This window comes from Serpula lacrymans (assembly GCF_000218685.1).
Source record: "Serpula lacrymans var. lacrymans S7.9 unplaced genomic scaffold SERLAscaffold_4, whole genome shotgun sequence".
In the NCBI taxonomy this organism is placed as follows: domain Eukaryota; kingdom Fungi; phylum Basidiomycota; class Agaricomycetes; order Boletales; family Serpulaceae; genus Serpula; species Serpula lacrymans.
In genome coordinates this window covers 3,071,072-3,095,218 of record NW_006763293.1, presented here as the reverse complement: position 1 = coordinate 3,095,218, position 24,147 = coordinate 3,071,072, and the positions used below count along the sequence as shown (strand labels likewise).

Here is a 24,147-nt window from a genome sequence, read left to right as displayed (position 1 = left end):
AGGAGGTCAGTCAAGTCATTTGGCGCGGTTCAAGTCACGTCTGAACACCTATTTAAACTCCACCATTATTTAGCCTTTGGTTCAACAGGTGCTTTTGGCCAGCCTCAGCAGCAACCTCAGGCAAACCCAATGTTTGGCAACTTGGGCACACCTACCACAAATGCAAATACTGGCTCTGGCTTTGGTTTGTTTTTTCTGCCTCGCCTACCCCACTCAATAACTAACTGTTATCTTTAGGCACATTTGGTTCCACTCCTGCACAAACCGGAACTACCAACTCCATCTTTAGTGCTCCTAAGCCTGCCACTGGCTTTGGTGCTTTTGGAGGCGCTCCCTCGACATTTGGCGGAGGTGGGGGTGGAGGGACATTTGGATCAACTGCAAACAATGCTGCAGGACCATCCGGAACCACATCCAGCATTTTTGGTTCTTCCACAAACACCGCAAACGCTGCAAGTCCCTTTGGTGGTGGTGGAAGCCTGTTTTCACAGAATAAACCTGCAACTGGTTTTGGGACGACCCCAAGTAGGTTTTGGTTTCGTCCACGCGAACTTAGCTCAAGCTCATGTATTCTCTCATAATAGCAACTTCGCAGCAAGGAGCATTCGAAGGCGTAACGCCAGTCACAACGGGAACAGCCAATCCACCATTCAGTGTATTTAACGAAAAAGATCAGGCAAACCAAAATGTACAGTATCAGAGTATGACTGCTATGCCTCATTATCGTGGCTCTTCCTTCGAGGTACGTTATGGAGGAAGTACTTCCCTTACGTCTTACCACACCAGCTCAGCTCAGCGCGCTTTTCTGACTCAGCACAATTCTATTTGTCCGGATATAGGAACTTCGAGTGCAAGATTATCAGCAGGGCCGTAAAACTGCAGGTGCTTTTGGCCAAACATCCTTCGGTTCGACCACAACCACGCAACCTTCGACAGGTGCTTTTGGTGCTTCAGCACAAACAGGAAACTCCATGTTCGGCAACGCCAACAACACATTCGGAAATACGAATCCTGCCCAACCTAGCACGACGACAGGTGGCGCTTTCGGGTCGTTTGGTCAGACTGCGAATGCTCCAAATACAACTGGAAGCCTCTTCGGTGGTGGCGCTTTCGGTCAAACACAACAACACCAACAACAACAACAACAACAGCAGCAGCAGCAGCAGCAACAGCAGCCTACCACAGGCTTTGGTACCTTTGGGCAAACTCAACAACCCGCTACCGGAGCAGGTACTTTCGGTTCAGGATTTGGACAACAGAATAAGCCCACCACTGGCTTTGGGACCTTCGGGACAAGTTCGTTTTCGTCTTCTCTTAAGTTCTTAATCCTCATTACCTTTTTCCAGATAACAATGCCCTCGGTGGCACCAATACCTTTGGTCAGCCAGCTAATCAGCAACAAACCAACACGACAGGGACCAGCTTGTTTGGTCAGCCACAGCAGTCGCAGCCTGCAGGTGGTTTCGGTAGTTTCGGTGAGTTCTATTTCGTACAGTTGAACTAGAAACTGAAGGTCATTGGTATCGAAGGTACCAACAATGCCAATAATGCCGCCAAACCATCAATATTCGGCGCACCATCTCAACCGGCAGCACCAACTACTGGCTTCAGCGGATTTGGTCAGACACAGCCCCAGGGGCAGCAGACCCAACCGGCAGGAAACCTATTTGGGAATACTGGTGGGAGCATTTTCGGTCAACCCCAACAAAATCAAGGCAACCAACAACAACCGAATCAAACACAACCAACTAGCTGTACGCTTATTATTACCCTCCCAGTTCTCTTCACACTGCTGATACCTCAGTGCTAGTGTTTAACCCACCTTCGACCCAACCAAATACTGGGCTTTTTGGCAATACTGGAGGTTTGTTTGGAAATAACCAACAGACTCAGCAACAACCTGCCCAAAACACCAGTTTGTTCGCGCCAAAGCCTGCTACAACCACCCCAGGGTCAGGAGGATTGTTTAGTAGTGGCTTTGGTCAGACAGGAGCGAATACAACGACGGCAGGAGCTGGTCAGCAAACAAGCATATTTGGACAACCTTTAGGGCAGTCAACCGCGCAGCAACCTGCGGCTGGCACAAACACGTTTGGGTCTTCCTTGTTCAATGCGCCTAAACCCACTGCCCCTACCCTTGGCATGTCAACCTCTACGGGTCAAACAGGAGGCAGCACGTTATTTGGAAACACATTCGGGCAGTCAGGGATGTTAAATGCGTCTGCAAGTGCTCCAGGTGCTCAAGGCACACTAACGGCATCTATCAATCAACCAATCGGGAGCAACCTGCCCATATTCTCCATGTTGCCACCTGGCCCTCGAGCAGTTACACTTGAACAGCAACCCAAAAAGAAACCCGGCTTTTTCGTCGATGTACCGACCCGATCAGTTGTGCCACGTTTACAATTGGGTTACACCCCCGCCAACTCCAAACTACGTGGGTTCGCATCGTCGGCGTCCATGTCGAATATGGGAGGACAAGGCATTAATGGTTTCTCCGGTGGTTTATCACTCACATCTGGGAAACCTAATGCCCTGTCCCTCAGCCGTATGGATGGCAGGGCATCTGTGGGACCTGATGCGTTTTTGAATAGAAGTTCCAGTCCCTCACTTGGTAGTGGGGGAAGGCAGAGCGTGAAGAAGCTGATATTGGATAAGAAAGTAGAACCTTCAGATCTGTTTAGCAAATCGGGTGGATCACCAGGGATGCGAAGCAGCCCTGGAAAAATCACATTTAGTCCCGCTCTGAGCCAGGCTGCTCGAGAAAAGGAAGTCATGCGAGAGAAGGAATTGGCATCATCGACTACGATATCACCAGCACCTAATCGAACTGCAGAATCTCCAACTCCAGCTGCCCGCAATATGCCAAACCGCTTCACGGCACAAAGTTCGAGTTCACTAATCAACGACAGTCGTACAAAGTCGCCAGCCAAAGCTGACAAGGAGAGCGCGCCACTACAGCACGGAGACTACTGGGTTAAGCCTGACCTACAGACACTCGTTCATGCTGGATATGAGGAGCTGGTAGCGTTCGAGAAGCTTGTAGTCGGACGTGTTGGTTACGGTGAAATACAGTTTTTGGAGCCGGTGGATCTCACGGGTCTCCCCAAACTTGGCGCATTGCTGGGCGAGCTCGTGCGATTCGACGACAAAGAATGTAGCGTCTACCCTGACAGTGACGATGCTGACAAACCGCCTGCTGGGACTGGGCTGAATGTACGCGCAATGATTGTGCTACTGCGATGCTGGGCTGTGGATAAGGCGACGAGGGAACCCATCAAAGACGAGAAGCAACCAAGCGCAGTGAAGCACTTGAAGAGGCTGAAAGCCATGAAGGATACGCATTTCGAAAGCTTTGATATTACTGAGGGTAAATGGACATTTACTGTGGAGCACTTTTGAGTGCATGATCATTGATGTTCGAAATTGATGCATGCATGGCATGTCTATATATGTAGCTGATTTTGGCCTGTTATTATAGTACGTACGTAGCTACCTGTTCTGAACATGTATGTGATAGTTTTGAAACAATGCGATGGGAGTTTGTTTGTTTTGTCTTCAAAGCTCAAATTTAGCACGCTAGATTTTGATGGAAGCTTTGCTTTGCTAGTAGTCTCCCCTACTTTACATATCAGACTAATATACATAAAATCCTTGGATCCAGAAGACTGCAGACCATAAAAGAATAATAAGATAAGATAATACAGAACGAATTAACAGCCCAGGCTACAGTCACAATTGTACCAGTCCAGACCTGCAAGTAAATCCAAGCAAAATAAGAGAGGTCGGGACGTTTCAAAAGCAGTCTGCAACGGTGATAACCAAAACTAGATACAACGCAAAAAGTTCTAGCAAAAGTTCCGTAATCAAGCCAACCAACACCCAGTGCTGTTTCTTGTAGTCTAGACACCCAGATCATCAATCCATCGTCCAACCATCAACGGGACGAACGATTGGGGAAAAAAGTAGTAAAACGATGGCGGGGGTCGATAACGCTCGGCGCTCAATCGCCCCGGGCGGTCCGTACAAGTTGGGTGTTTTGGCTGTATGAGCTAGGCCTAACCTAGCCGTGGCCGGGGCGGAAGGCCCAGCGGTCTTCCCGTGCGTGATCTATCAGGCCCCGATGATGAGCTGACCGTGAGCATCGGAGCAGGTGATGTGGATGGCACGGCAACTGGTGGAGTGTGAGGCCTGACGTTCTCTGTCTCTTCTTCCGGTAATGTATCGATCACTGAAAGCTTTGACAGCGGAGAAAGCTTCATCCTGTCGTTCGCAGGAGAGGTTGGAAGACCGGTCAACCTCGCCCTACGCGGTACGAGGGGGGATGTCGCATTCGGGGGTAAGCGTGGCTGGGAAATGAATGTGGGAGGTTTGAGGAGGGAGGAAGTAGGATTGGGCCTGGGCCTGTTGACGATAGACCCGGTACCCATGTCCGTTTCAGCAAATGACTCCTTATCTATGATTCCTGATCCTTTTCTTTGACCGCCCGGAGATGTGAGATCTTCACACACACAAGTCAGTTACGATCATGAAACACGAGTAAGAAAATAAATTACTCACCGCCAATGAAGGACGTGACATCGTATTGAGTACCTCCAGAATCGAATCTGGGTGTTCGAACCGCCTTCGTGGTCGTAAACTCGTCCTCTCCACAGGGAGACTCGGGTAGCAGCTGAGATTGACTGGAGCTATACACATCGTCCTGGGCAGCAGGCATCCTCGGTGGATACGGGACTGCTGTGGAGCTATTTTCAGACATGAGTGTCAAGCGCGAACGGCGGTCTTCCATTGCCCGCAGGAGGGGTATCGGGCGTGGGGACGGTAAAGCAGGAATAGGCGTGGTTAACCAAGGCGGATCCGGGAAATGGCTCAGAGAGATAGTGGAATTTGTACGTAGTCCCGTAGAGGCTGAATGGCGAGGTGCATCACGACCACTTGGGCTTGGGCTCTCGGAGAGGGATTTATCCTCAGTTGACCCGGTAGTAGAGCTACGAGGAGAAAAGAGACGGAGGGCCGCAATGCTCTTGTCCAAGTCATTTTGCTGGCGCAAAAGCTCCTCCAGAGAGACGCTAGTACTGCGAGTACCAGGAACGCTCTGATTGGTGTCCGTCGTTCGAAGAATAGAACGAGAAATCCCGTCTAAACCATAGATGGGGGAATCCTGTGATTGTGTATCGGCTGGGGCTGTCATGACCACTGTCAGGTCACCTTCGAGATCTTGAGACAGCACGGAAGGATAAGACGGCGCAATTTTGATGCCAAGGTTGGTCGTCAATAATTTTCGAGAACTGGCGCTCTGCGACGAACTGTCAAGCACTCGACTGCTTCCCGCTGACCTTTCCCCTATGATTGGAATATCGGCCTCACTGTGAACAGGCTGAGCAGCCGACGGAGTTTCCGGATGCAATCCAGTCGAGTAAGACATGCTATCCCACTTGGCACTCTCTTTGTAAGCTTCTGAGAGGACAGAGTCTATACTGTCCCTACGGCGTAAACTGTCCGCTGGCTGGTTAGGCAAGGGGCTGTCTCCAGCGACCTTTTGGCTCCATAGCTGGACTTTGTCCTCCTTTATCGAGCGTTGCCTGGAGATCCTGGCAGAAACCCAGGACGAGACACGGGAAGCACGCCGGATGGCCTCTGTACTAGCATTCCTAGCCTGATTCAGTGACGAAGAGTTGAATATCATGGATATGGTCGGTGTGGGTACGATTGGAGGGGTAATCCGGAACGTGGATTCACGGGCTTTCTCCGGTATCATGATATTTTGCTGCACTGGCGGAGCAGGTCTTTGGATGCCACTCTCATAGCGATGGAAAGCAACTACCAAGATGAAGACGATGAGGATGAAGTATTCGATAGCCTGTAAGAAGCGGCCTAAAGTTGATTCGGTAAAAGCGACTAGGCGAGAAATGCAGCGTGGCAGCATTCAATTAGATACTGATTACTTCTTGATTTTTGAAGAAAGAACTCACAGCATATAAGATTCCCAATGGCAATACCAGCATTCAAGAACAAGGCAACGATGGGGACGGAGTATTCTCTGAGTGTACGCCATCGGGGTGTCACGGGCGAAATTGACGTGTTCAAGATAAGTTTTAGAATAAATAGGATTGAGGCCACGAGTTCAAGGGAAGTATCCGCTGCATATATGGGGCCATAATAGTGAAACGAGCTTACGATACGCCACAAGATCTGCAGTACGAGAATGGCGATTGACGCTGCGAATAGAACAAGTTTAAGAATGTGACCGGTCAGCCCCCAACGGTCCCAGCTTCCGCTGTGACATCCTTCCTTAGCTTCAATCACAAGAAAGTCTGTCCAACTTCTGTTTGGTACAGGATTGGGTTGCGACTCTCCTCTCGGTGCTTCAGCAACGAAGATCCAGTAGAAAAGAAAGCGAAGGCCGACAGAAATTGCCAGAAAGACTTCCCGCCCTTGCAATAAAGGCCTTGTAGCACCAATATCTGCCGGCTCTACACCCTTCAGACCATGTGCGACAAGCTGCCCTAGGTCTAATATTGATGCAGAAAAGGCGAAGAAAACCGAGAAGTAAATGCAGATAGCAACCCTATGAAAAATGTCAAACAGGCGTCTAATGAAATACATAAGAAATAGACGCACAGCACAAAGCGCTTGACCAGGATAAAAAAGAAAGAGATACCGAAAGCTAATATACCGATGGATATGAATGGGATGTCAGAGAAGATAAGATTGATCTAGATAGACGATTAAGGAACTTGAGTACTAATGGGAGACAAATAGGACTGACCGCACAACTATCGCTGATAGTGAGTGAAGGAGAAAAGGTATAGGCATCGCTTCCCCACTGGCATGGAGTGGTCGATGCATTGAACATGGCGAAGTGAGAGCAACGGCAGATGGAGAGTACAGCTCGTGCCGAGTTCGAGCTCTACAGAGGCAGACCTCCGCGATGAATGAGGTGTTTGCTAGAAAGACGACGAACAAAGGCGGGTGTGTGGGTAAGAAGGGTCAAAGATGAAAGCCAGCTGGCGGTGCAGGCTGCAGCCTGTGATGATCTCTTAAGGTGCAGATGCCAGTGCAGTGTGAGACAGGGGAATGAAGTGCAACCACAGTTCGTCGAACAACGAATGTCGAATTAAGCACACCTTTCCGCTGAGAGAAGAGAAAGTGAAAGAGAAGGAAAAAGAAGAATAAAAAGGCCGTATGCATTCGAGAGCTTGAGAAAACGGAGGTCTCTATTTCGAACATTTACCAGATACAAACACAATGCGCTTGACAACAGCAACTATCACGATCCCTCCTCAAGATCTATCCACTTAGTCAGCAGCGATCTGCCGGCAGTCCCCGCTCTTTCTTTCCGCGACTGTCTCATCTTACTACCCAGAACATAGGGGAACGCAAATGCTAATGCCTATTTCCTCCGGTGCCACACCCTATCAGGGGATCTCATCTCAGCAACTTCTATAACCACTCAATTGCTCAGAGTATGTCTTTACTGCAGACATGTACCGCTGCTGACACCATACTGTCGCTCGAAACACGGCGATTACATATAGCTTCTACTTTGGCAAATCCGAATCTGGGCCGCATCAATTAGGGTGTCAACATGCAGGAAAATTCTTTGCTTTTCTCATTTTTAGTGGGCGGCTATTCAGGACCAAGCCGGCCCGCGCCGCTCACTCCTTTCTGATGCGGCACATAAATTTGTAGCTATATAGGAGCTCGGTATGTGCAATTGGCAACACCTCATCCACTGTCTTGGTCAAAACTAACGTGAGCCCGGATCACCTACTCGATCGTGAAGCTTTGGCCAAACCATCATTTTCCTCTTCGCACCCGAAGTTCGTCCACTACACCTTTGCATCCATGCCTACCATTATTTCTCAAGCGTTCGTCTGAATCATATCTTCATCCACTGAATGACACCCTTTCTGGCAAGAACCGCCCTGCCGTTGCAGCTGTTAAGAACCTCAATCGTTCACCAATTCTACCACTTGCAATATCGGGGATATTGACAGGTTAGGAAAAACAAATTCGCAATGCGAGACACATGGATCATGTACACCACTTGAAATAAAAGAAGCCGTACCCTTAAAGACTTCGAGTGTTCTAAATTATTTACACTACGAGCAATTGCCAAAATAGCAAGTTGCAACAGTCTAACACCAGAGATGCAAATGGAAAACTTTCACCGGTGTGCTCCAAGATTGAACAAAGAATCAAAAGGTAAAAATATACATGTTTGGTCTTTATCTATTCTTCACTGCTAGTCTTTGTGGGATTGCATTTCCCTGTCGCACAAAGGGAAAGATAAGTGGCAGCTCTGGAACAGCCAAAATTATCTGCAACAGTCAAAGAATAGGCTTACTGTGATTATGATGTTACGGTCATATCCTAGAACGGGATGGTTTGGCTCATCCCATAAAGGAATAGTTATGCGATATTAGACCCATTGTTTACCTTTTCACTCCCAATTATGGTCCGGAGCATAGCCATAGTAGGCTTTCAGTCAGCGCTGTGCTTTTGGTATGTCGCACCAAGTGATTTCGGCGAATGCTCGTAGTGTTACTTGCTATTAAAGCAAATCTTCTATGTAGTGCACGTGCTGTCGTGCGATAAATACCACTCCAAAGAAAGGGAATGACCCTGGGCTTAATTTTTGACGAAACTGTGGGCACTACTATTGAGAGGTAAAAAGCACCCTGTAGGATTCCTCCCCACAGGGCCTTTCTTAAGTTTTCAGTCTGGCGAAAACTAGCGCCCAAGAACGGACTGCAGCACTGTGATCACTAAGCTAAGGCTCATGCACACACCACTAACGTCACATGATTACCTGTGACTTTCTTGTATATATCTAATGGCACGCACAAAACCTTATTTTTGTTTTAAAAATTTGCACAGAAAGTTTTGCAGCTTGATTCCGCCCAACTCCGTGTGAGCCGATTGTCAGAAATATGCGATGTGCAGTTGCCATTAAGAAAATGGAGTCGGACGCAGTGTCACAACAAGCATGGATTTGAGTGGATCACAGGCTGTCACAGATCACCTGACGTTAGTGGTGTGTGCATGAAGCCTACCTTACCAGTTTCGGTTGAGCGCTTATCTCAGCGTCAACAGGTATCCCCACATGGGTGGCGCTATGATCGAATGGCTACTGACGGCTTGGACAGGCTACATTCTTTTCCTTGCTTCTTAGGCTAGGCATGTCAGCCTCATCCAGTCGTAAACCTGATGAGATCGTCTTCTGCGACCCGTCACGCAAGGGCGCACAGTCAAATCCGACACTGAAAGCTCAGAAAAAAGCGTTCATGGTACGAAATCCTCCTAAACCCTCAGACTCGCTCTCCAGTCTCACATGATCGCAGTCATCCAGGATAGCAAAAGTCACGACCGACATTGTTGCAGATGCGGCACAAGCAGCAGCAGACGAGAAAAATGACGATGAATTGTGAGTTGGGATACATATTGCGTTTTATCTATTTCTGACCGAACTCGTCGTACAGCACACACGCACAAAATGATGCCATACTTCATCGCTTACTTCACACGAAGCTACTTTCCGGCTCACTGAACCCCGAATTGAACCTCACGCACGCTCAACGAGAAAAAGCGCTTGCGGGGCGTGTCCTGGAGCTTTCCGGCCACGCATCTCTAGGCGCAGGTGAAAAAGCTACTCGCAAAAGGGAGCACAATAACGCTGCAAAGCACGTACGGGACGGGCTTCAAAGGAAGAAGAAAGAGCGAGAGAAGCAAGATCTGGAAGAGGTGCGTGCCAATCCGCTCCCTGTCGTAAATGAGCTTACGTCTGCCCCCTTAGGCCAAGAACTTGGGGAACTATCACCCAAGTCTGAAGAAGGTGCTGGACCCTGACTCGAAGCCGTCGCGTGCAAAGAGAGAGAGGGGGCTCAAGATGGGAGTTGGTAGATTCAGTGGAGGGATTTTAAAAATCAGCAAGAAGGATCTTGGGGCCATTAGAGGCGGATGAATAGCTGCGTGTCTATTGATGGGAGTCCTTGGATCACCGAGCTATGATATCTGGATATGCGATGTCCAACTTTTTCGACACCTGATTTATGGCCGCAAAGTAAGCATCGCCCGGAAGCCCCGTGTCTCATTTGCACAGTACATTAGCTAGTCTCGTCAGTATGTACCGTCGTGATGCATACGCGTTGAGCGATACAATAAGTTGTGGTGGATAGAGGACCTGCTTTTACCAAATAGTATGACAGAAGCGCCCGTAGTCCGAGTCAGCCACACGATCAAGAGATATGTCGTCACTGAGCTGATTCGAATTCCTGGCCTGAGAGAAATGCTACTCCCAAACAAACACTAACCTCCCCACCTCGTTTGTTGATTATCTGGAGATATAATGAAGGCAAATCATTCAAATAACAAGGGTAAACCTGTATTCGCTAACATACACCTTGAATCACGCAGATTCTGAGCGAAAAAGAAGTCAAGGAGCACAATGCTGTCACCACGAAAGGGGCACTTGAAGGGGCGCTGATGGGCTCAGCTATAGCATTGCCAGGCTTTTACTACCTCAACCGTCGCTGGGCTTACTACCGAGCACTCCCGCCCTCTCTCAAGGCGCTGGGTGTCGTGATCATAGTAGCGCCACTGGTGTCCATCAGAGCTGAACATCGTGGCTTGGAGTATGACAGGGAGCACTGGTCTGTCTCATTAAATTATTGCTGCATTTCGTCATCATTAATGTTTGAGCCTGGCTTCTAATCTCCGTTTAGGACTGGTGCTGGAAAGATGGAGCTGGATAGAAAGGCGGAGGCGGAACGACAAAGGTGGGGAGAGATGAATGTGAAAGATAAGGTCGCAGAGTGGGCTTCCAAACATCAGCTTAGTGTCATTGCTGGGAGCTGGGCATTGTCCATGGCTGTTGCAGGGAATATCATCATGCGTGATAAGTGCGTGATTCTCGTCGTCCTTCATTATTGCACTTTAGCACGACCGAGCACATATACTCAATATTTTCTCGCTTTGACAGATTGGTACCAACGCCACACAAGGTACGGTACTTGGGTTGTATTGTATGCGCTTGGAATGATGAGGAGCTTACCATGTCGTGATGCGTCGGCGTGTCGGACTGTTGTAGGTGGTCCAGGTCCGTATGTGGGCTCAAGGCTTGACTATAGGGGTTTTGATCGCTGCTGGTGCCTTGACCCACGCTCACCGAGCACAGGCAGTAGCTATACGACATGTACGTCCCCTCGTGCCTATGGACGTAATATACTAAAACGTATAATCCTTTTTTCTTGCAGCTTCCCGCAGACCATTCTTGGGCCAATCTAGTACGTCGATCACCTAGGCTCGTGATACTTGACTTGTTCCATTGCTAACATGTTCGTCACGAACTTCTTCATCGTTAGTTGGAGGAGCAGAGGATAGAAAAGGAGCTGGCTCAGCAAGCCAAGGAAGCACTTTGAGCCAAGTGTGTCAAAAAACGGTGTTGTGGTATTCCCTTCAATTTTTTTTCATTGTTCTGGGCGCTATGCCTGAAGAGTTCGGCTATTTTTCTCTGTACATCATCCATTGTAGCTATCCTCTTTCGTGCGTTTTGTTGTACCAACTCGATTATATATTTTCAGACTGTCCGTTCCCGTGTTATTCCAAGCGTAGTGTACAAACGACAGATTGTAAACGGCAGGACGCCGATGTTGTCCACGAGATATCTCGATCATCAGCACCGAGGGTCAAAAAAATGAAAACTCATCTGATTGACTCTAGCCTTATAAGGGCAGGTGCTTGATTCCAAGTATTTCTGGTAGTGGAACGAGAGAGATACGTGCGATGTGGGAAGATAGAGTTGGTGGGGACGATGTATACGGCGTTGCAGACTTGAAAAGAAGGTCTAGAAAGAGCTGTCGATCACTCTCGACGTCGCCCAGCTTACAGTGTGGAGATGCAAGGAACCAGCATTGTTCGCAGGCAAGGAACAACTTGAACTAGAAGAGATCATGAAGAATATTGACTTCTCTGACAAGACCAAAGCCGTGAAACTTGGCGTTATCCATCGCATGAAACAGCCAGGACTCTCTGACAATGGGGTATTGCTCGTGCAAGCACTACGTGCGTATTGCCAGAAACAAGGAACGGAAACATACAAGAGAAACCTGCCAGTGTAGGACACGTTGATGGAAAGTTTGCGCGATATCCGATGGCTATATCCCATTTTCACTTTGTTGATGGGGATGGGGGCAGATCTGGACGAGGGTGCAACCCATATGCTGCCGATGTATTGTCTTGAGATGAGACTTTCCTAAAAGATCTCCAAGAACTCGAAGATTCCGTTCGATCCCAGTTTCCAAAATAGGTATCTTCTTGTCCGAGATTGGGAGATTGAATCTGTCCACGCAGAACGATGAACACATCGAACCGGGCGTACTCATTTCCTCCGCCGCCCATGACTTACTGCTAACACCAAATTATTATGACGTCCTCGTCAAAAGTCTCTGATCAAAGGAAACATTCATTTTACATCGCATCAATGGACTACCCTGTCATTGTGCATCGCCCTGAAGGGCTGCAAGAGCCCGCTCAGACGCTGCCCGGGTAGCTGACTTGTCAGCCCAGTGTGGAAGGTCGTCACAAATCCTCTCAAGCCTGGCCACATACAAGCATGGCAATATCCAGTTTCCAGGGAGAAGTATTCATTAGTCGGTCAATATTCACAGAACTACGCCATCATGAGATAGCACACTAACTTATGGTGAATAGGTGATAACTTAGCTCGACCGCACTGTTTCAGGGAGATACATTAGCCCCCGATAAATCGTGCCGTCCACCCTTGCAATGATAAAGTGCTAAACAGTAAAGCATCAGTAGAGAGCTTCTCAATTCCACGATGCGCTGGTTAGGGCTAAAACCTAGTACGTGCATCAAAGCTTTAGGGTGTGTGAAATTGATAGGTTGAACGAATCTTACCCCATTCAAACTGGACTTGATGTGGAATGCTGTCGATAAAGGCTATACGTTTATGCGAGGCTGCGCTGATGAATCAAAATGCGTCATGATCCCAGCTAGCGGCATAAGCACAGGTACATCAAGCTCATGCCAACGTCTCGGTGTATTGCGACAATTGCTTTCGTCCGTTGACAGCTGACACTGGAGTAAGATATTTCCATGCGCAATGAACGGTAGGGGAGTAACCGAGGTGAATTACACATTGCTTGGGCCCTAAGGAGGTGACCACGAACCGTCATCAGTGATAGTGTCCATCATGATAATGAGAATCCTCGCCTGATCTGGAAAGAGACTGGAAGATATTTACGATCGTGAGTCATGCGATGCGAGGGTGAAGGGCAAAATATTCCCTACAGTAACCGTGATTCGACACGTCCGAGTCATACCTTCCCGCAAGCCCCTGACTGGCTTTGGTGCTATTTGTTCACTATTGAGGGCCTCTGTAAACGAATCAGTGTTCTATGACTATAAGTTGATGTAATGAATGCTTGACTATGTCAGTCCATCGAGTCGATTGAGATGTCTGGATTTGCTCTGATATATATACCAGGCCACTTGTTCAGAAGCCGTGTGCCGCTCCATTGATTCACGGGTGACCAGTGAAAAGCTTAAGGTGATTTTGTGGTAGCATGACCCAAGCACGACCTACTCGGTTGATAATTTATCTTCTGGGTTTGAAGTGTGCAGGCCGTTGAAGGCGAGTATTCAGACTGTCATTGAAGCATGGACCCCAGGAGAATGATTGGTGTAGGGTGTGATGGATTACTTGCACCGAGTCCGAACAGGATGTTCAAGTTGCCCATATGTAGACATCGTGAACATTCTCACGGCAATTTACTGGACCTTATGGGCGCTTATGTACGAGACATGTGTAGTACACGAGCTTGTTAGAAGTTTGATTTGATAGACTCTCATATCATAGCATTGCCAGCGCCATTGAAGACGGTCAGACCCTCTGGAACTTGAAACACCCTCAGCCCTTACAGCCCTCACCAGCTACAGATTAAAGATGGGTTCAGGTCGTTTTTCTCTTATTCTCCATAACATCTACTCGACTCTTTTTCGACCACATATGCCTTATCCAAACGACATTTTTGGCATATTCCAGGAGGGCGTCATCGGGCCTATGGGACCTGAGTCATGGGAGCGGCAGCTTTGCTTAGACGATAGGTCCACAAATTGTTATATCGACCACATCGTGTTTTGTAAATGCAAAGACGACAAGAAACACGAATTCTTGTTGATTTCCGTTCGCTACCCGGACCCAAACATCACGAACAAGGCACTTGTGGTCGTCGACCGTTCACCCTCCGCTCCGTCACCCAACTCGTCTGTTCATACCCCTCTAGGCTCTGCCATTGTGTCACCGTCAGTCTCCGATACTCCTGCCCATGATCGTATTGTCATCACCAAAGAAGACGATAAAACGGAGTTGACTAAACCGTATAAACCATACAGGGAGCTCTGTACCCTTACATTCTCCGAGTCTTGTCCCTCCAATATCACCGGAAATTATTTATCGCCTTCTGTTCGGCAGCTATGCATCCTGTTGAAAGTCATCAACAAACACGCCCCGCTCTACAATCTTTATGAGCACCAGTGCTACTGGTTTGCGAATACCGTGTTTGACACGTTGAAGAAACTATTTCCAAATGCAGAGGAGAAGTGTAGTTCACACGACATGCGCGCCAACTATCACGGGTTGAAATTCGACCATCGTAACAGTATAGAGACGATAACTGAAGAATATAACAGGTCATGGCGCGAGGCGTGTGACAGGGTGAGGGAGGAACAGAGAAAACGAGAAGAAAGTCGACGTAAAGTGAGTAAACTCTCGCTGTCGTATTTTGCTATCTATTACTTAATTTGTTTAAACCCATCGACAGTTGATTCAAACTGGGAGAGACGAAGGTAATGCGGAACGAGAGCAACTCAAGGCTGAAATGGAACACCAGAAGGCTGACAGTGCCCAACGCGAGGCTGAAAGTGCCCGACGCGAGGCTGAAAGTGTCCGACGTGAGGCTGAAAGTGCCCGACGCGAGGCTGAAAAACAGGCTGAATTGGACCAACTCAAAGCGAGAATGCGTGAAGACGAAAACCGTCAGTCTGACAATGCGGCCTTCGCAGCTTGAAGAAGGGATGCCAAGTTTGTTCGTGAGTCTATTTGAGCATTACTACTTTCAAAACTAACAAGTATCTGTATCACAGTCGTAGCCAGGAAGACAGCAAAGCTGTCAAACATGTCATATTCTTCCCATTATTTATTTTCATGGAGCAGACAGAGCGGCGTCTATTACCCGCCACCCCCAACATGTCTGCATATTCTAGTACACTGTTTCAGCTGTAAGTACCGTGCCAGGCCTCTAGTGTAGCTAAATCATCATGACGGTTCGAAAGTGGGTAGTTTGATGGTGCCACTTAAATTAGACTCCCATGCTGCTATGTTGTAACGATCCCCAGATAGTTGCCAAATGATTATGGAGAATGTCGCTGCGAATGATGATGAAGAAGTCTATAAGCATGATTCCGACGGCCTCACCGTGGTCCGTAATAACCGTTTCCCAAGTCCTGTGGAAGACCTTGTGACTCTTTTCTTCCATCCTCGTGAGCATCGTAGGCTTCGCTGCCAAAAGTCCATGGGATATATCATGAAATGCATTCTATCACAAGGCCCATATTATTCCTCGTGATCCCCATCCGAACATACACCGTGACCATCCAGCACTTGTGATCTCTTTTTACCGTTCAGCTATATAGATGGAGGTGGAAGGAGCGGCAGCGTTCTCAAGGTTTTCTCATCTGCTCTCTTCTGAAATTCTCAATGTCGCCCTTTTTCTTCTGGGCTTGGTGTTCAGCAGCGACGTGCTCGCGTCATCAGCGCCCAACATCGTCGACGTCGGCTATGCGAGATATCTAGGAAACAAGTCGTATCCCAACACAGTAGCCTACCTGGGCATTCCCTATGCCGAACCTCCTCTGGCCGAATTACGATGGCGCGCACCGCTACCTCTGAACACGACTCGCATCTCCCAAGAAGCAAACGGACAGGTCATCAACGCCACCACGTACCCCATGTTCTGTGTCCAAGGTACGTCCTGACCGCGCCAAGTTCCCATGCGTATGGTCCTTGACTGGTGGCAGGTGGGGATCACGGAGGAGCTGGCTCGGAAGATTGTCTCTCAAGGTGAATATCTACGCACCTACTGGAGCAAAGGAAGGAGATAACCGTGCGTGCGTCCTTGCCGTTCACTTCGTCTCCAATGCTTAATCCAGAGTGCATAAAACAGTGCCTGTCCTGTTTTATATACATGGTACGTTGCATTGCTCGCATTGTAAAAAAATTAACTTTTTATTGCACATCCACTTGACTGGCAATCACTGTCTATTGGACCAACTGGGCTACCCCAGACGTCAAGTTCGAAAGTACTTCTGGCACCGCAACAAAGCGCTGTCTCTCTGGCACAGTACCTTGGTTTCTCCTAGACATTTTCTCGGACAGTCGGAATTCACGGCTGAACTCCAACCATACACTTATCAATGTCGAGTCACGGTACTCCTCCTGGACTGCCACTACCATTCGAGGGCGTACCTGACCACGAATTTGGCCTTTCTCAGGGGTTGCCCTGTAATGAGTTCCGTGACAATCTTTGAAGGTTTTACTATCAAAATAGGTGTATCAAGGGCCGTTCGAGAATGTAATTATACAATAGAATACTTCTCTCTACAGTGAAACGATTGGTCTCTCGTCAGATTCATACTATCCGGGCACCGTAACGCAAAATAGTGTCCTCTTCTCACTCAACTTGTTCAAATATTCATATCTCCAGGCCCCAAGCTCAGCGTCGCTATAGAGACTCATAGCTACATGCTCGGAGCCGTATCTAAAAGGTATGCCTTGTTCACCCACTCTAAACATTGCAACAGTCATGTCATAACCAGCCGCGTTTGTAGATCCGTACGACGCCACATATACAGGTGTTAATGACAAGTGTCATTTCTAGCCGTTAGTGATAAATATCCCTGATCGATCCTGCTTGAACACGTTAGCCGCTTCTATTCCTATTTCACCTTATCGTTGGGCGGCGATTTTCATGACTGTGGTCCTTAGATCTTCCTCGATTTAATACTTCCCCTGGGCTCATCCAGCGAGCCTCACTTATACGTTGTAGCATGTGATTCGAAGACCAGCCAAAGGTTCTGTACGATATTGCCTATCTAAGTATGGGCCACCCCCGGGTCCATGCACTTCTTTTGTCTAGCCTCCTTGGAGCCTCCAAAATCATGCAAGATAGCTCTAAAAAAGCACATGGATGCATGTCGCGAAGGGATGGTGTGATATGTAGTCATTCCCCTCCAGTCAGGACACGGATGGGCATAAATGATAGTGGTAAATTCGCATTGAGATTGCTGGAGCTCTAAGCTTTATTGCAGCTGGATTAACGACCTTTTTCTCTCTACGATCAAAGCGGACAAGAGGATATGGTCGAGGTGTTGATGCCCGTCGGGGAAAACAGTGAGCTGAGCTGGTGGAAGAGGGGGAGAGGCGTCAATCGGAGGAGGAACGAACGATGCTAATTGTACATCGGAATTGGAGATTCCGTCGTAGCACTATATCATAAGGGAAAGCATATTAATAGGAAAGGCCGCGCCCAACAAAATTACACTTACTACACACATCGGCGAACCATCATCCAATGTCGAATGACAATCCCAGCGGAGGTCAACGGGCCCGCAAGGCCAACCCCAGGCCCGCTATATCAAACAAGTGCCATATTGTCTCAGAGAAGCGCAGAAGATGTAAAGAAAGATGCGAACTAACATCTACGCCGCCAATATTCCACATAACATTCTTCAAACGAGTGGTGCTATCGCCCATAGTCAAAATAGCTACTCTTTGGTTGGTCGACAGCCTAAATAACAATAACAATATTAGTTACATGATGTTACGGGTAAGAGATCTTGAATGTCATTCGCACTCGAAACTACCGACAAACTGCCCCTGCATGTTACCACCTCTTTGAACTGTGGTGACGTACGATAGTGGAGCGAAAGGGCTAAGATTGAGAGCGACAGAGATGCGATAGAGGGGGTTTAGATTATTCGCGGTCGGTGGTGGCATAAGCAACATAGAGTCAGATGTCTGTTGGAAATATAGTCTGAGGGCAAGCACTGTACAGCGAGCCCAAAGATAGGACGCAGCGTGGACGCTGGATTAGGAAAGAGCTGTAGTTCAGCTGGCCCGTGCGTATTGATGAAAATAAATTACTTACATCTTTACTTCCATTTTTCTTGCGACTTATAAACCTTCGTAGCAACCATACTCACCTCAGTCTTTCCCCCCGAAAGCTGAGGTGAGTATATGTCTGCCTATATATGTAGTTTAACATTTTACTTACCTCTGTACCTAGCATATTGTTTTGACTAGGTAGGACCTGAATATAGCTCAGTCTTTCCCCCCAAAAGCTGAGCATATTGTTTTGACTAGATTGTTTTAAGAATGTCCAACCAGTAAATGTGTACGCCATGGGCTGGAACGGCCGTTTATGATAGTAACTGATCATAAAATTTTCAATAAGTAACTGAAATATGCATATTAATCGTATCAAGGGCATCAGTAAACGCACCTTGGGGGTTCAATAGCACCTGGTTTGGATATCTCAGTGACATAACTTGACCGAGAACGTAATGAGGTGAACTCAGGCTACGTCTACGGAAACCCACGCAATTGGCCATTTGACCCCTGGATCAACCAGAGCCCGAACGTCGTCATTGCAGCTTTGTACCAAAGACCTTCAAATTGTTTGGGGGGGGGAAGTCTATAATAAAACTAAGTGAAACTCAGCCGCTGCCCAAGAGGCTATAGAAACAACTTTATTATTTACCTAAGTGAAACTACAATAGATGTTAGTTTAAGGTGATCTCTAATAAATGTAATGTAACATACCTCAGCCACTGCCCAAGAGGCTATAGAAACGACTGAGGTATTCCTATACTAAACCCCCTACTACTTATAGTCGGAGGTGCTACTCGCTACAGTATAATGACTCCTAGGAGTACAATTGTGCTCCTAGGAGAACAATGGTGACTCCATGGAGAACAATGGCTGCTTTGGCAGAGACCGGGTTTATCCGGTTTTGTCACTCCCACTCGGGTGCAACCGTAGTCCCATAGCTTTAGAGAATTTCCAGTGTTTTTCGTGAGTGAGGGGTTTAGTGAGAATGTCGACAACCATATCTCCTGTAGGAACATATCTGATTACTGCCTCTCCCTTTGATACTAAGTCATCTCGGATGAAATGATATTTCTGTTGAATATGTTTTGTGCGAGCATGGAACTGTGGATCTCGTGTAAGAATGATAGCTGCTTGATTGTCACAGTGCAATGTTGTAGGTCTATTTTGAGCATGTCCAATTTCTTCAAAAAATATCCGAAGCCATGCAAGGTGTTGTCCAGCATTGCTCAATCCAATGTACTCTGACTCCGTGGAGGATAAAGCTACCATGCTTTGTCTTTTGCTTGTCCAGGAGATTGCTCCTCAGATGGTGATAAAGACAAACCCTGATGCTGATTGAGACGTATCTGGGTCTCCGGACCAATCTGCATCTGAATATCCATAGAAATCCATGTCTATGGAGACATCTGTGCCATCATATTGTAGTTCCATGTCCCTGGTTGCTTTCAGATATCGGAGGACACATTTTGCAGCTTCCCAGTGATGGCTCCTTGGAGCTGAGCTATGTCTGCTTAGTATTCCAACAATGTAGGCAATGTCTGGGCGGTTTCCGAGCATGGCATACATGAGGGAGCCTACAATTGAGAGGTATACACTTGGCGCCCTTTAATATGCATTTTGTGTTGCACAATTTTTTCCCCTGGAGCATTTGCAAGGAGTTTTGATCCATGGGCCATTGGTGTCCATACTGGTTTGCAGTTCTTCATACCAGTACGCTCCAGGACTATGTCAATATATTGGCGTTGCAATAGGGATATTATTTTGTTTGAACGATCACGTTGGATTTCTATTCCAAGGATGTATTTTGCTTCTCCAAGGTCCTGCATTTTGAATATGGATTCAAGTTTGGCTTTTGTGATATCCATGAATTTTCAGGATGAAGCTCCTAGGAGGAGGTCATCTACATAGACAACAACAAAGCATATTTAATTGTTGTCCTGGAATACATAGAGACATGTTTCTGCATTTAGTCTTGTGAAACCGAGCTCCTGGAGCTTGCGATCAAAAGTTTTGTTCCATGTACAACCAGCTTGTTTTAACCCGTAGATGGATTTTTTTAATCTCCAGCAGTATCCAGGTTGGATAGGAACACCCCCTGGAGGAAGCATGTACAGTTCTTCTTCAAGTTCTCTATTGAGATAAGCTGTGGATACGTCCATTTGATCAAGTTCTAGGTCGTACTTTGCTGCCAGGGCTAGAATAATTCAGATTGACTCTAAGTTTGCAACTGGAGCAAAAGCCTCCTGGTAATCAATCCCCTCCCTTTGAGTAAAACCTTGTGCAACAATCCGGAGTTTGTATCTCTCAATGTTTCCATTTTGATCAAACTTGATCCGGAACACAGGTTTTGATGTGATGGGTTTCACTCCCTTCAGAAGTGAAACAGTGTCATATACTGCATTGGTATTGAGACTTAGGAGTTCCTCCTCCTGTAAGGACCGTTTTATTATTTTCCTATCTTCGTTATGTCTTGGTTCTCAAACGCTTTTCCCGTTACACCTCTGGCTCTAGGGCTAGAGGTATCCTTTGCCATCTTACTTCTCATAGCCCTCACAGGCTTTCTTAACCATCGCTACCACTTTATATCACAGATCAGAGACTGGACATCGCTTCCAGCTAGCCAGCACACTGGGTAGGGACTGGTAGTAGGCATCTCGCCAACCAGCTCCAAGCCCCAGTAAAGCCTGGTAATACTAATAACGCCTTATCTAGAATCGTACCTCATTATGAGGATACGGTTCTTGACCACGCGTGACAATCTTCTATTATTAGTACAAATCTCTCACCTGCTGATTAATCAAGTCAGAAGTCGTACGATAGTTACCTCCCCTTTTTCTTATTGGTTGATTAATCCCTCAGACCACTTTTCGTATATTCTCTTTTCGGTCTGAGGCACGGACAGTTCCCTATATAAAGCCGTACCTATTCATGTATAGCTCCTTAGCTTTCTATTACTGAATTTACCCGCTTTACTCCTCAACAAGAACCTTTGAAGCTTACCTCTCAAAGTCCTCGACTCGCTATATTTCTAGCGTCTGTTGACCTCAAGCTCATTAGGACCCTTACTCCCTGCAAGTGCAGAAGGAGATAGGTTTAGTTCTTGTTATAGTTTATCGTTGCCTCACACCTCCAAGGCAGACTTCCATAATTCTCCATCCGGACGTGATAAGGCTTCCTTTAGTGTCCTTGGAAGGTCTGTGTTAGATGGACCGGTACTTGCTATTCCAGCAAAGAATGTCTTCTCTGTATCAGATGTTTCTTCATAAACCTCAGGAGTGTTAGGTTTCTCCATGGAGTTGTCATGCTGCTTTTTTCGAGACTGTTCCTCATCTAGAGTCCTTTGATAATCTTGGTTTTTGTCTGCAGGACGGGTCTGGCGACTGCTTCTGCATACTCCTAGGACTTCAGCAGGCATGACTGCTCTTTTAGGAATTTGTGCAGGTACTCCAGGGAGTAGACACATTTGTGTGTGTGTTGCTCCACTCACTCCTGAAGGTGTTGAATCACTCCTTGGAGGCATTGGATAACTCCTCGGAGGTGTTGTATGCCTTCCAGAAGCTGATCCAATGAACAGGCTGTTTAGCTGTATTTGGACTTTTTCCACATCAGCTGGCTGTATGTTGAGGGGCTGTCCTCCCACTGACTGTAACTCTACTTTGGCTTTCCATTCTGAAGATGGCCAGTGTTCAGGTCTTGGTTGTAGAGACTGTTGTGGAGGGTATCTTAGCTTCCCACTGCTCTCGGAATATCTCCACAGAGGTTTTGCCCCACTGCTCTCGGAACATCTTCATGCTGATATGGTTCCATTGCTTGTGGAACATCTCCTTGGAGATGTGGTTCCATTTGCAATTCATTTGGATCTCGGATATGAGGGTCAGGATCATCCTCCTCCAATGTATTTTGGTCTGGATAGTGAGCATTCTCTGGAATGAGTCCCTCCCACTGATCTGTGCTAGGGTCTGTGTTCTAGGGAGCAGTGTTGTCCTTTTGTACCCTTCCGGATTCATTGAATATGACATGCCGACTGGAAAACGCAGTCCGTTTTTCAGTTTCTAGGAGTTTGTAGGCTTGCTTTCCAAGTGTGTAGCCAATCATTATAGCTTTGCGCCCCTTGGAGTAAAACTTCCCTTGCCTTTTGTCTTTTGGAATCAAGGCATATGCTTGGCATCTGAAAGGGCAAAACAAAGTTGGATCAACTCTCCTTTTAAACAGTATTTCATATGGGGTCTTTCCATGGAGTCCTGATGCTGGGCTGCGTGCTGTGATATATGCAGCTGTTTGCATGGCATCTACCCAAAATGACTTTGGGAGCTTGGAATCATGGAGCATAGTGGTTGCTAATGTAGCCAATGTCTGATTCATGCATTCTGCAATGCCATTTTGTTCTGGAGTATCTGCAGCTGTAGTCTCTTGGATGACACCATCTCTTCGGTGTAACAACCAAGAGTTAGTTACTCTGGCGCACACAGAAACACACTATAAGAAAGATGATGGGGAGTGGCTACCCCTTGGGCTGCAGTGAGTTTGTTGGTATTCAACAGGAGGACTCGCTGAGGAGTCTCCTGGATCTATTGGGGTATATATTCTACTACAGGGTTGTTTGTACATATGTACTATACAGTTGATAGAGGCAGTGGCTGATGATGTTATAGGGCCTAGCCCGTATGGCCAGCTCCACTGCATGAGAGAGTTGAATCTAAAATAAGAGAAAAGGCAACACAGCGCGAGAAAGAGGAGTTTGAACAAAAGGGGAAATGTCGGGTGGCACCATGTGTGAAAGCTAAAGTACAAGGTTGAAGCGGAGAATGAAAAGAAAGGAAATGTCCGGAAATTGTGTTATTGTAACACTACCCCCCTTCTAAGGCTCAACTTCCAGGCGAGACCAAATACAGAAGGTAGTAGTTAAATTTTTGGGCATTGGTCGAAAAAGAGAATTAAAAAATTTTGAACCCATGCCTCTAAGCTTCCTAGGAGCTGAGGGATTCTTAGAATAAAATTCGTGAACAGTGTTACAGGAGTTATCCAGATGGGCTTCTGGCTCCCACATTCTGTCCTTGTCTCCATAGCCCTTCCATAGGACTAGGAATTCTAATTTTCCATGCTTCAAGCGTGCATCCACCACTCGTTCGACTTTGAACTCTTCTTCACCTTCCTGGGTGACTACAACCGGTCCGGGCCGGTCTACACGCTGTCCCGGCAGTGGTCCCTTGTAGGGTTTCACACGGCTGATGTTGACCGTGGGTACTACCTTCATTCGTTTTGGGAGTTCCAGCTCCACCGCATTGGGTTTGACTTCCTTAATCCGGTAAGGGCCAATCCACTTTTTGGTCAGTTTTCTGGACTGTCAATCTCTTAATTTTAAGTGGTCGGTATCTAACCAGACCAGGTCGCCGACCTTGTAGTCAGGGGCCTTAGAGCGTTTACGCTCTGCCCTGTCTTTCATCTGCTCTGCAGTTTGAAATAGCACCTTGCAGGTTTTGTTCAAGACAGATTTCATGTCCTTGGCCATGTTTCCAGCAGCCTTGTTTTTGCTCTTGCCAGGTTCTACACCCATTCTGGGGAGGTACAATCTAGTAACTTCGAATGGTGCCTTTCCTGTAGCCGACGACTGCTTGATATTATAAGAGAACTGGGCTATCTTTAGCCACTTGGCCCAATCTGTCTGCATGTCATTGATAAATATCCGGAGATATTGTTTCAACTCCTGGTTGAGCCTGTCCATTTGTCCATCAGTCTGCGGATGGAACACCATTGATAATTTAGGTTTGATGCCCAGCATCTGGCATAGGTCTTTCTTAAATTCGCTAGCGAATTGTGGTCCTCTATTGGAGATAACCGTTTCTGGTAACCCATGGATAGACCATACGAAATCTTTAAATAAATCTGCTGTACCAGCGGCGGTAATAGTTTTGTTGGTGGGTATGAACACTATTTCTTTGGAGAAGCAATCTACT

At 47.2% G+C, this 24,147-nt stretch overlaps 8 protein-coding genes across 8 annotated transcripts; 6 read left to right on the top strand and 2 right to left on the bottom strand.

Annotated features, from left to right (window-relative positions):
• Positions 1 to 1,437: 1,437 nt before the first annotated feature.
• SERLADRAFT_462621 (uncharacterized protein) lies at positions 1,438 to 3,563 on the top strand (the record flags this gene model as incomplete). The annotated part of the gene is made up of 3 exons (XM_007316136.1): positions 1,438 to 1,475; positions 1,530 to 1,754; positions 1,811 to 3,563. The coding sequence occupies one exon, from the start codon at positions 2,143 to 2,145 to the stop codon at positions 3,400 to 3,402; it is 1,260 nt and encodes a 419-aa protein (XP_007316198.1).
• A 495-nt stretch (positions 3,564 to 4,058) lies between these two features.
• On the bottom strand, positions 4,059 to 6,856 carry SERLADRAFT_435880 (uncharacterized protein; the record flags this gene model as incomplete). The annotated part of the gene is made up of 5 exons (XM_007316135.1): positions 4,059 to 4,501; positions 4,561 to 5,898; positions 5,973 to 6,568; positions 6,622 to 6,716; positions 6,770 to 6,856. 5 exons carry the CDS (start codon positions 6,854 to 6,856, stop codon positions 4,059 to 4,061), a joined length of 2,559 nt encoding a protein of 852 aa, XP_007316197.1.
• A 2,255-nt stretch (positions 6,857 to 9,111) lies between these two features.
• On the top strand, positions 9,112 to 10,194 carry SERLADRAFT_462612 (uncharacterized protein; the record flags this gene model as incomplete). Its single annotated transcript, XM_007316134.1, has 4 exons — positions 9,112 to 9,293; positions 9,348 to 9,430; positions 9,486 to 9,747; positions 9,800 to 10,194. 4 exons carry the CDS (start codon positions 9,186 to 9,188, stop codon positions 9,965 to 9,967), a joined length of 621 nt encoding a protein of 206 aa, XP_007316196.1.
• An 85-nt stretch (positions 10,195 to 10,279) lies between these two features.
• SERLADRAFT_462607 (uncharacterized protein) lies at positions 10,280 to 11,716 on the top strand (the record flags this gene model as incomplete). The annotated part of the gene is made up of 7 exons (XM_007316133.1): positions 10,280 to 10,357; positions 10,420 to 10,655; positions 10,728 to 10,904; positions 10,985 to 11,006; positions 11,093 to 11,197; positions 11,259 to 11,288; positions 11,367 to 11,716. The coding sequence occupies 7 exons, from the start codon at positions 10,352 to 10,354 to the stop codon at positions 11,421 to 11,423; spliced, it is 633 nt and encodes a 210-aa protein (XP_007316195.1).
• Positions 11,717 to 13,835: 2,119 nt separating this feature from the next.
• Positions 13,836 to 15,483, top strand: SERLADRAFT_462582 (uncharacterized protein; the record flags this gene model as incomplete). The annotated part of the gene is made up of 3 exons (XM_007316132.1): positions 13,836 to 14,782; positions 14,847 to 15,114; positions 15,169 to 15,483. 2 exons carry the CDS (start codon positions 13,970 to 13,972, stop codon positions 15,090 to 15,092), a joined length of 1,059 nt encoding a protein of 352 aa, XP_007316194.1.
• Positions 15,484 to 15,569: 86 nt separating this feature from the next.
• Positions 15,570 to 16,023, top strand: SERLADRAFT_384139 (uncharacterized protein; the record flags this gene model as incomplete). The annotated part of the gene is given in 2 exon segments (XM_007316131.1): positions 15,570 to 15,592; positions 15,612 to 16,023. A coding segment is annotated over 1 exon segment (199 nt), but the record flags the coding sequence as incomplete, so codon positions are not given.
• A 234-nt stretch (positions 16,024 to 16,257) lies between these two features.
• On the bottom strand, positions 16,258 to 18,629 carry SERLADRAFT_462596 (uncharacterized protein; the record flags this gene model as incomplete). The annotated part of the gene is made up of 7 exons (XM_007316130.1): positions 16,258 to 16,868; positions 16,932 to 17,568; positions 17,629 to 17,712; positions 17,780 to 17,870; positions 17,937 to 18,100; positions 18,462 to 18,513; positions 18,585 to 18,629. The coding sequence occupies 5 exons, from the start codon at positions 18,483 to 18,485 to the stop codon at positions 17,383 to 17,385; spliced, it is 549 nt and encodes a 182-aa protein (XP_007316192.1).
• A 1,994-nt stretch (positions 18,630 to 20,623) lies between these two features.
• On the top strand, positions 20,624 to 21,150 carry SERLADRAFT_384132 (uncharacterized protein; the record flags this gene model as incomplete). Its single annotated transcript, XM_007316129.1, has 1 exon — positions 20,624 to 21,150. One exon carries the CDS (start codon positions 20,659 to 20,661, stop codon positions 20,827 to 20,829), a length of 171 nt encoding a protein of 56 aa, XP_007316191.1.
• Positions 21,151 to 24,147: the final 2,997 nt, after the last annotated feature.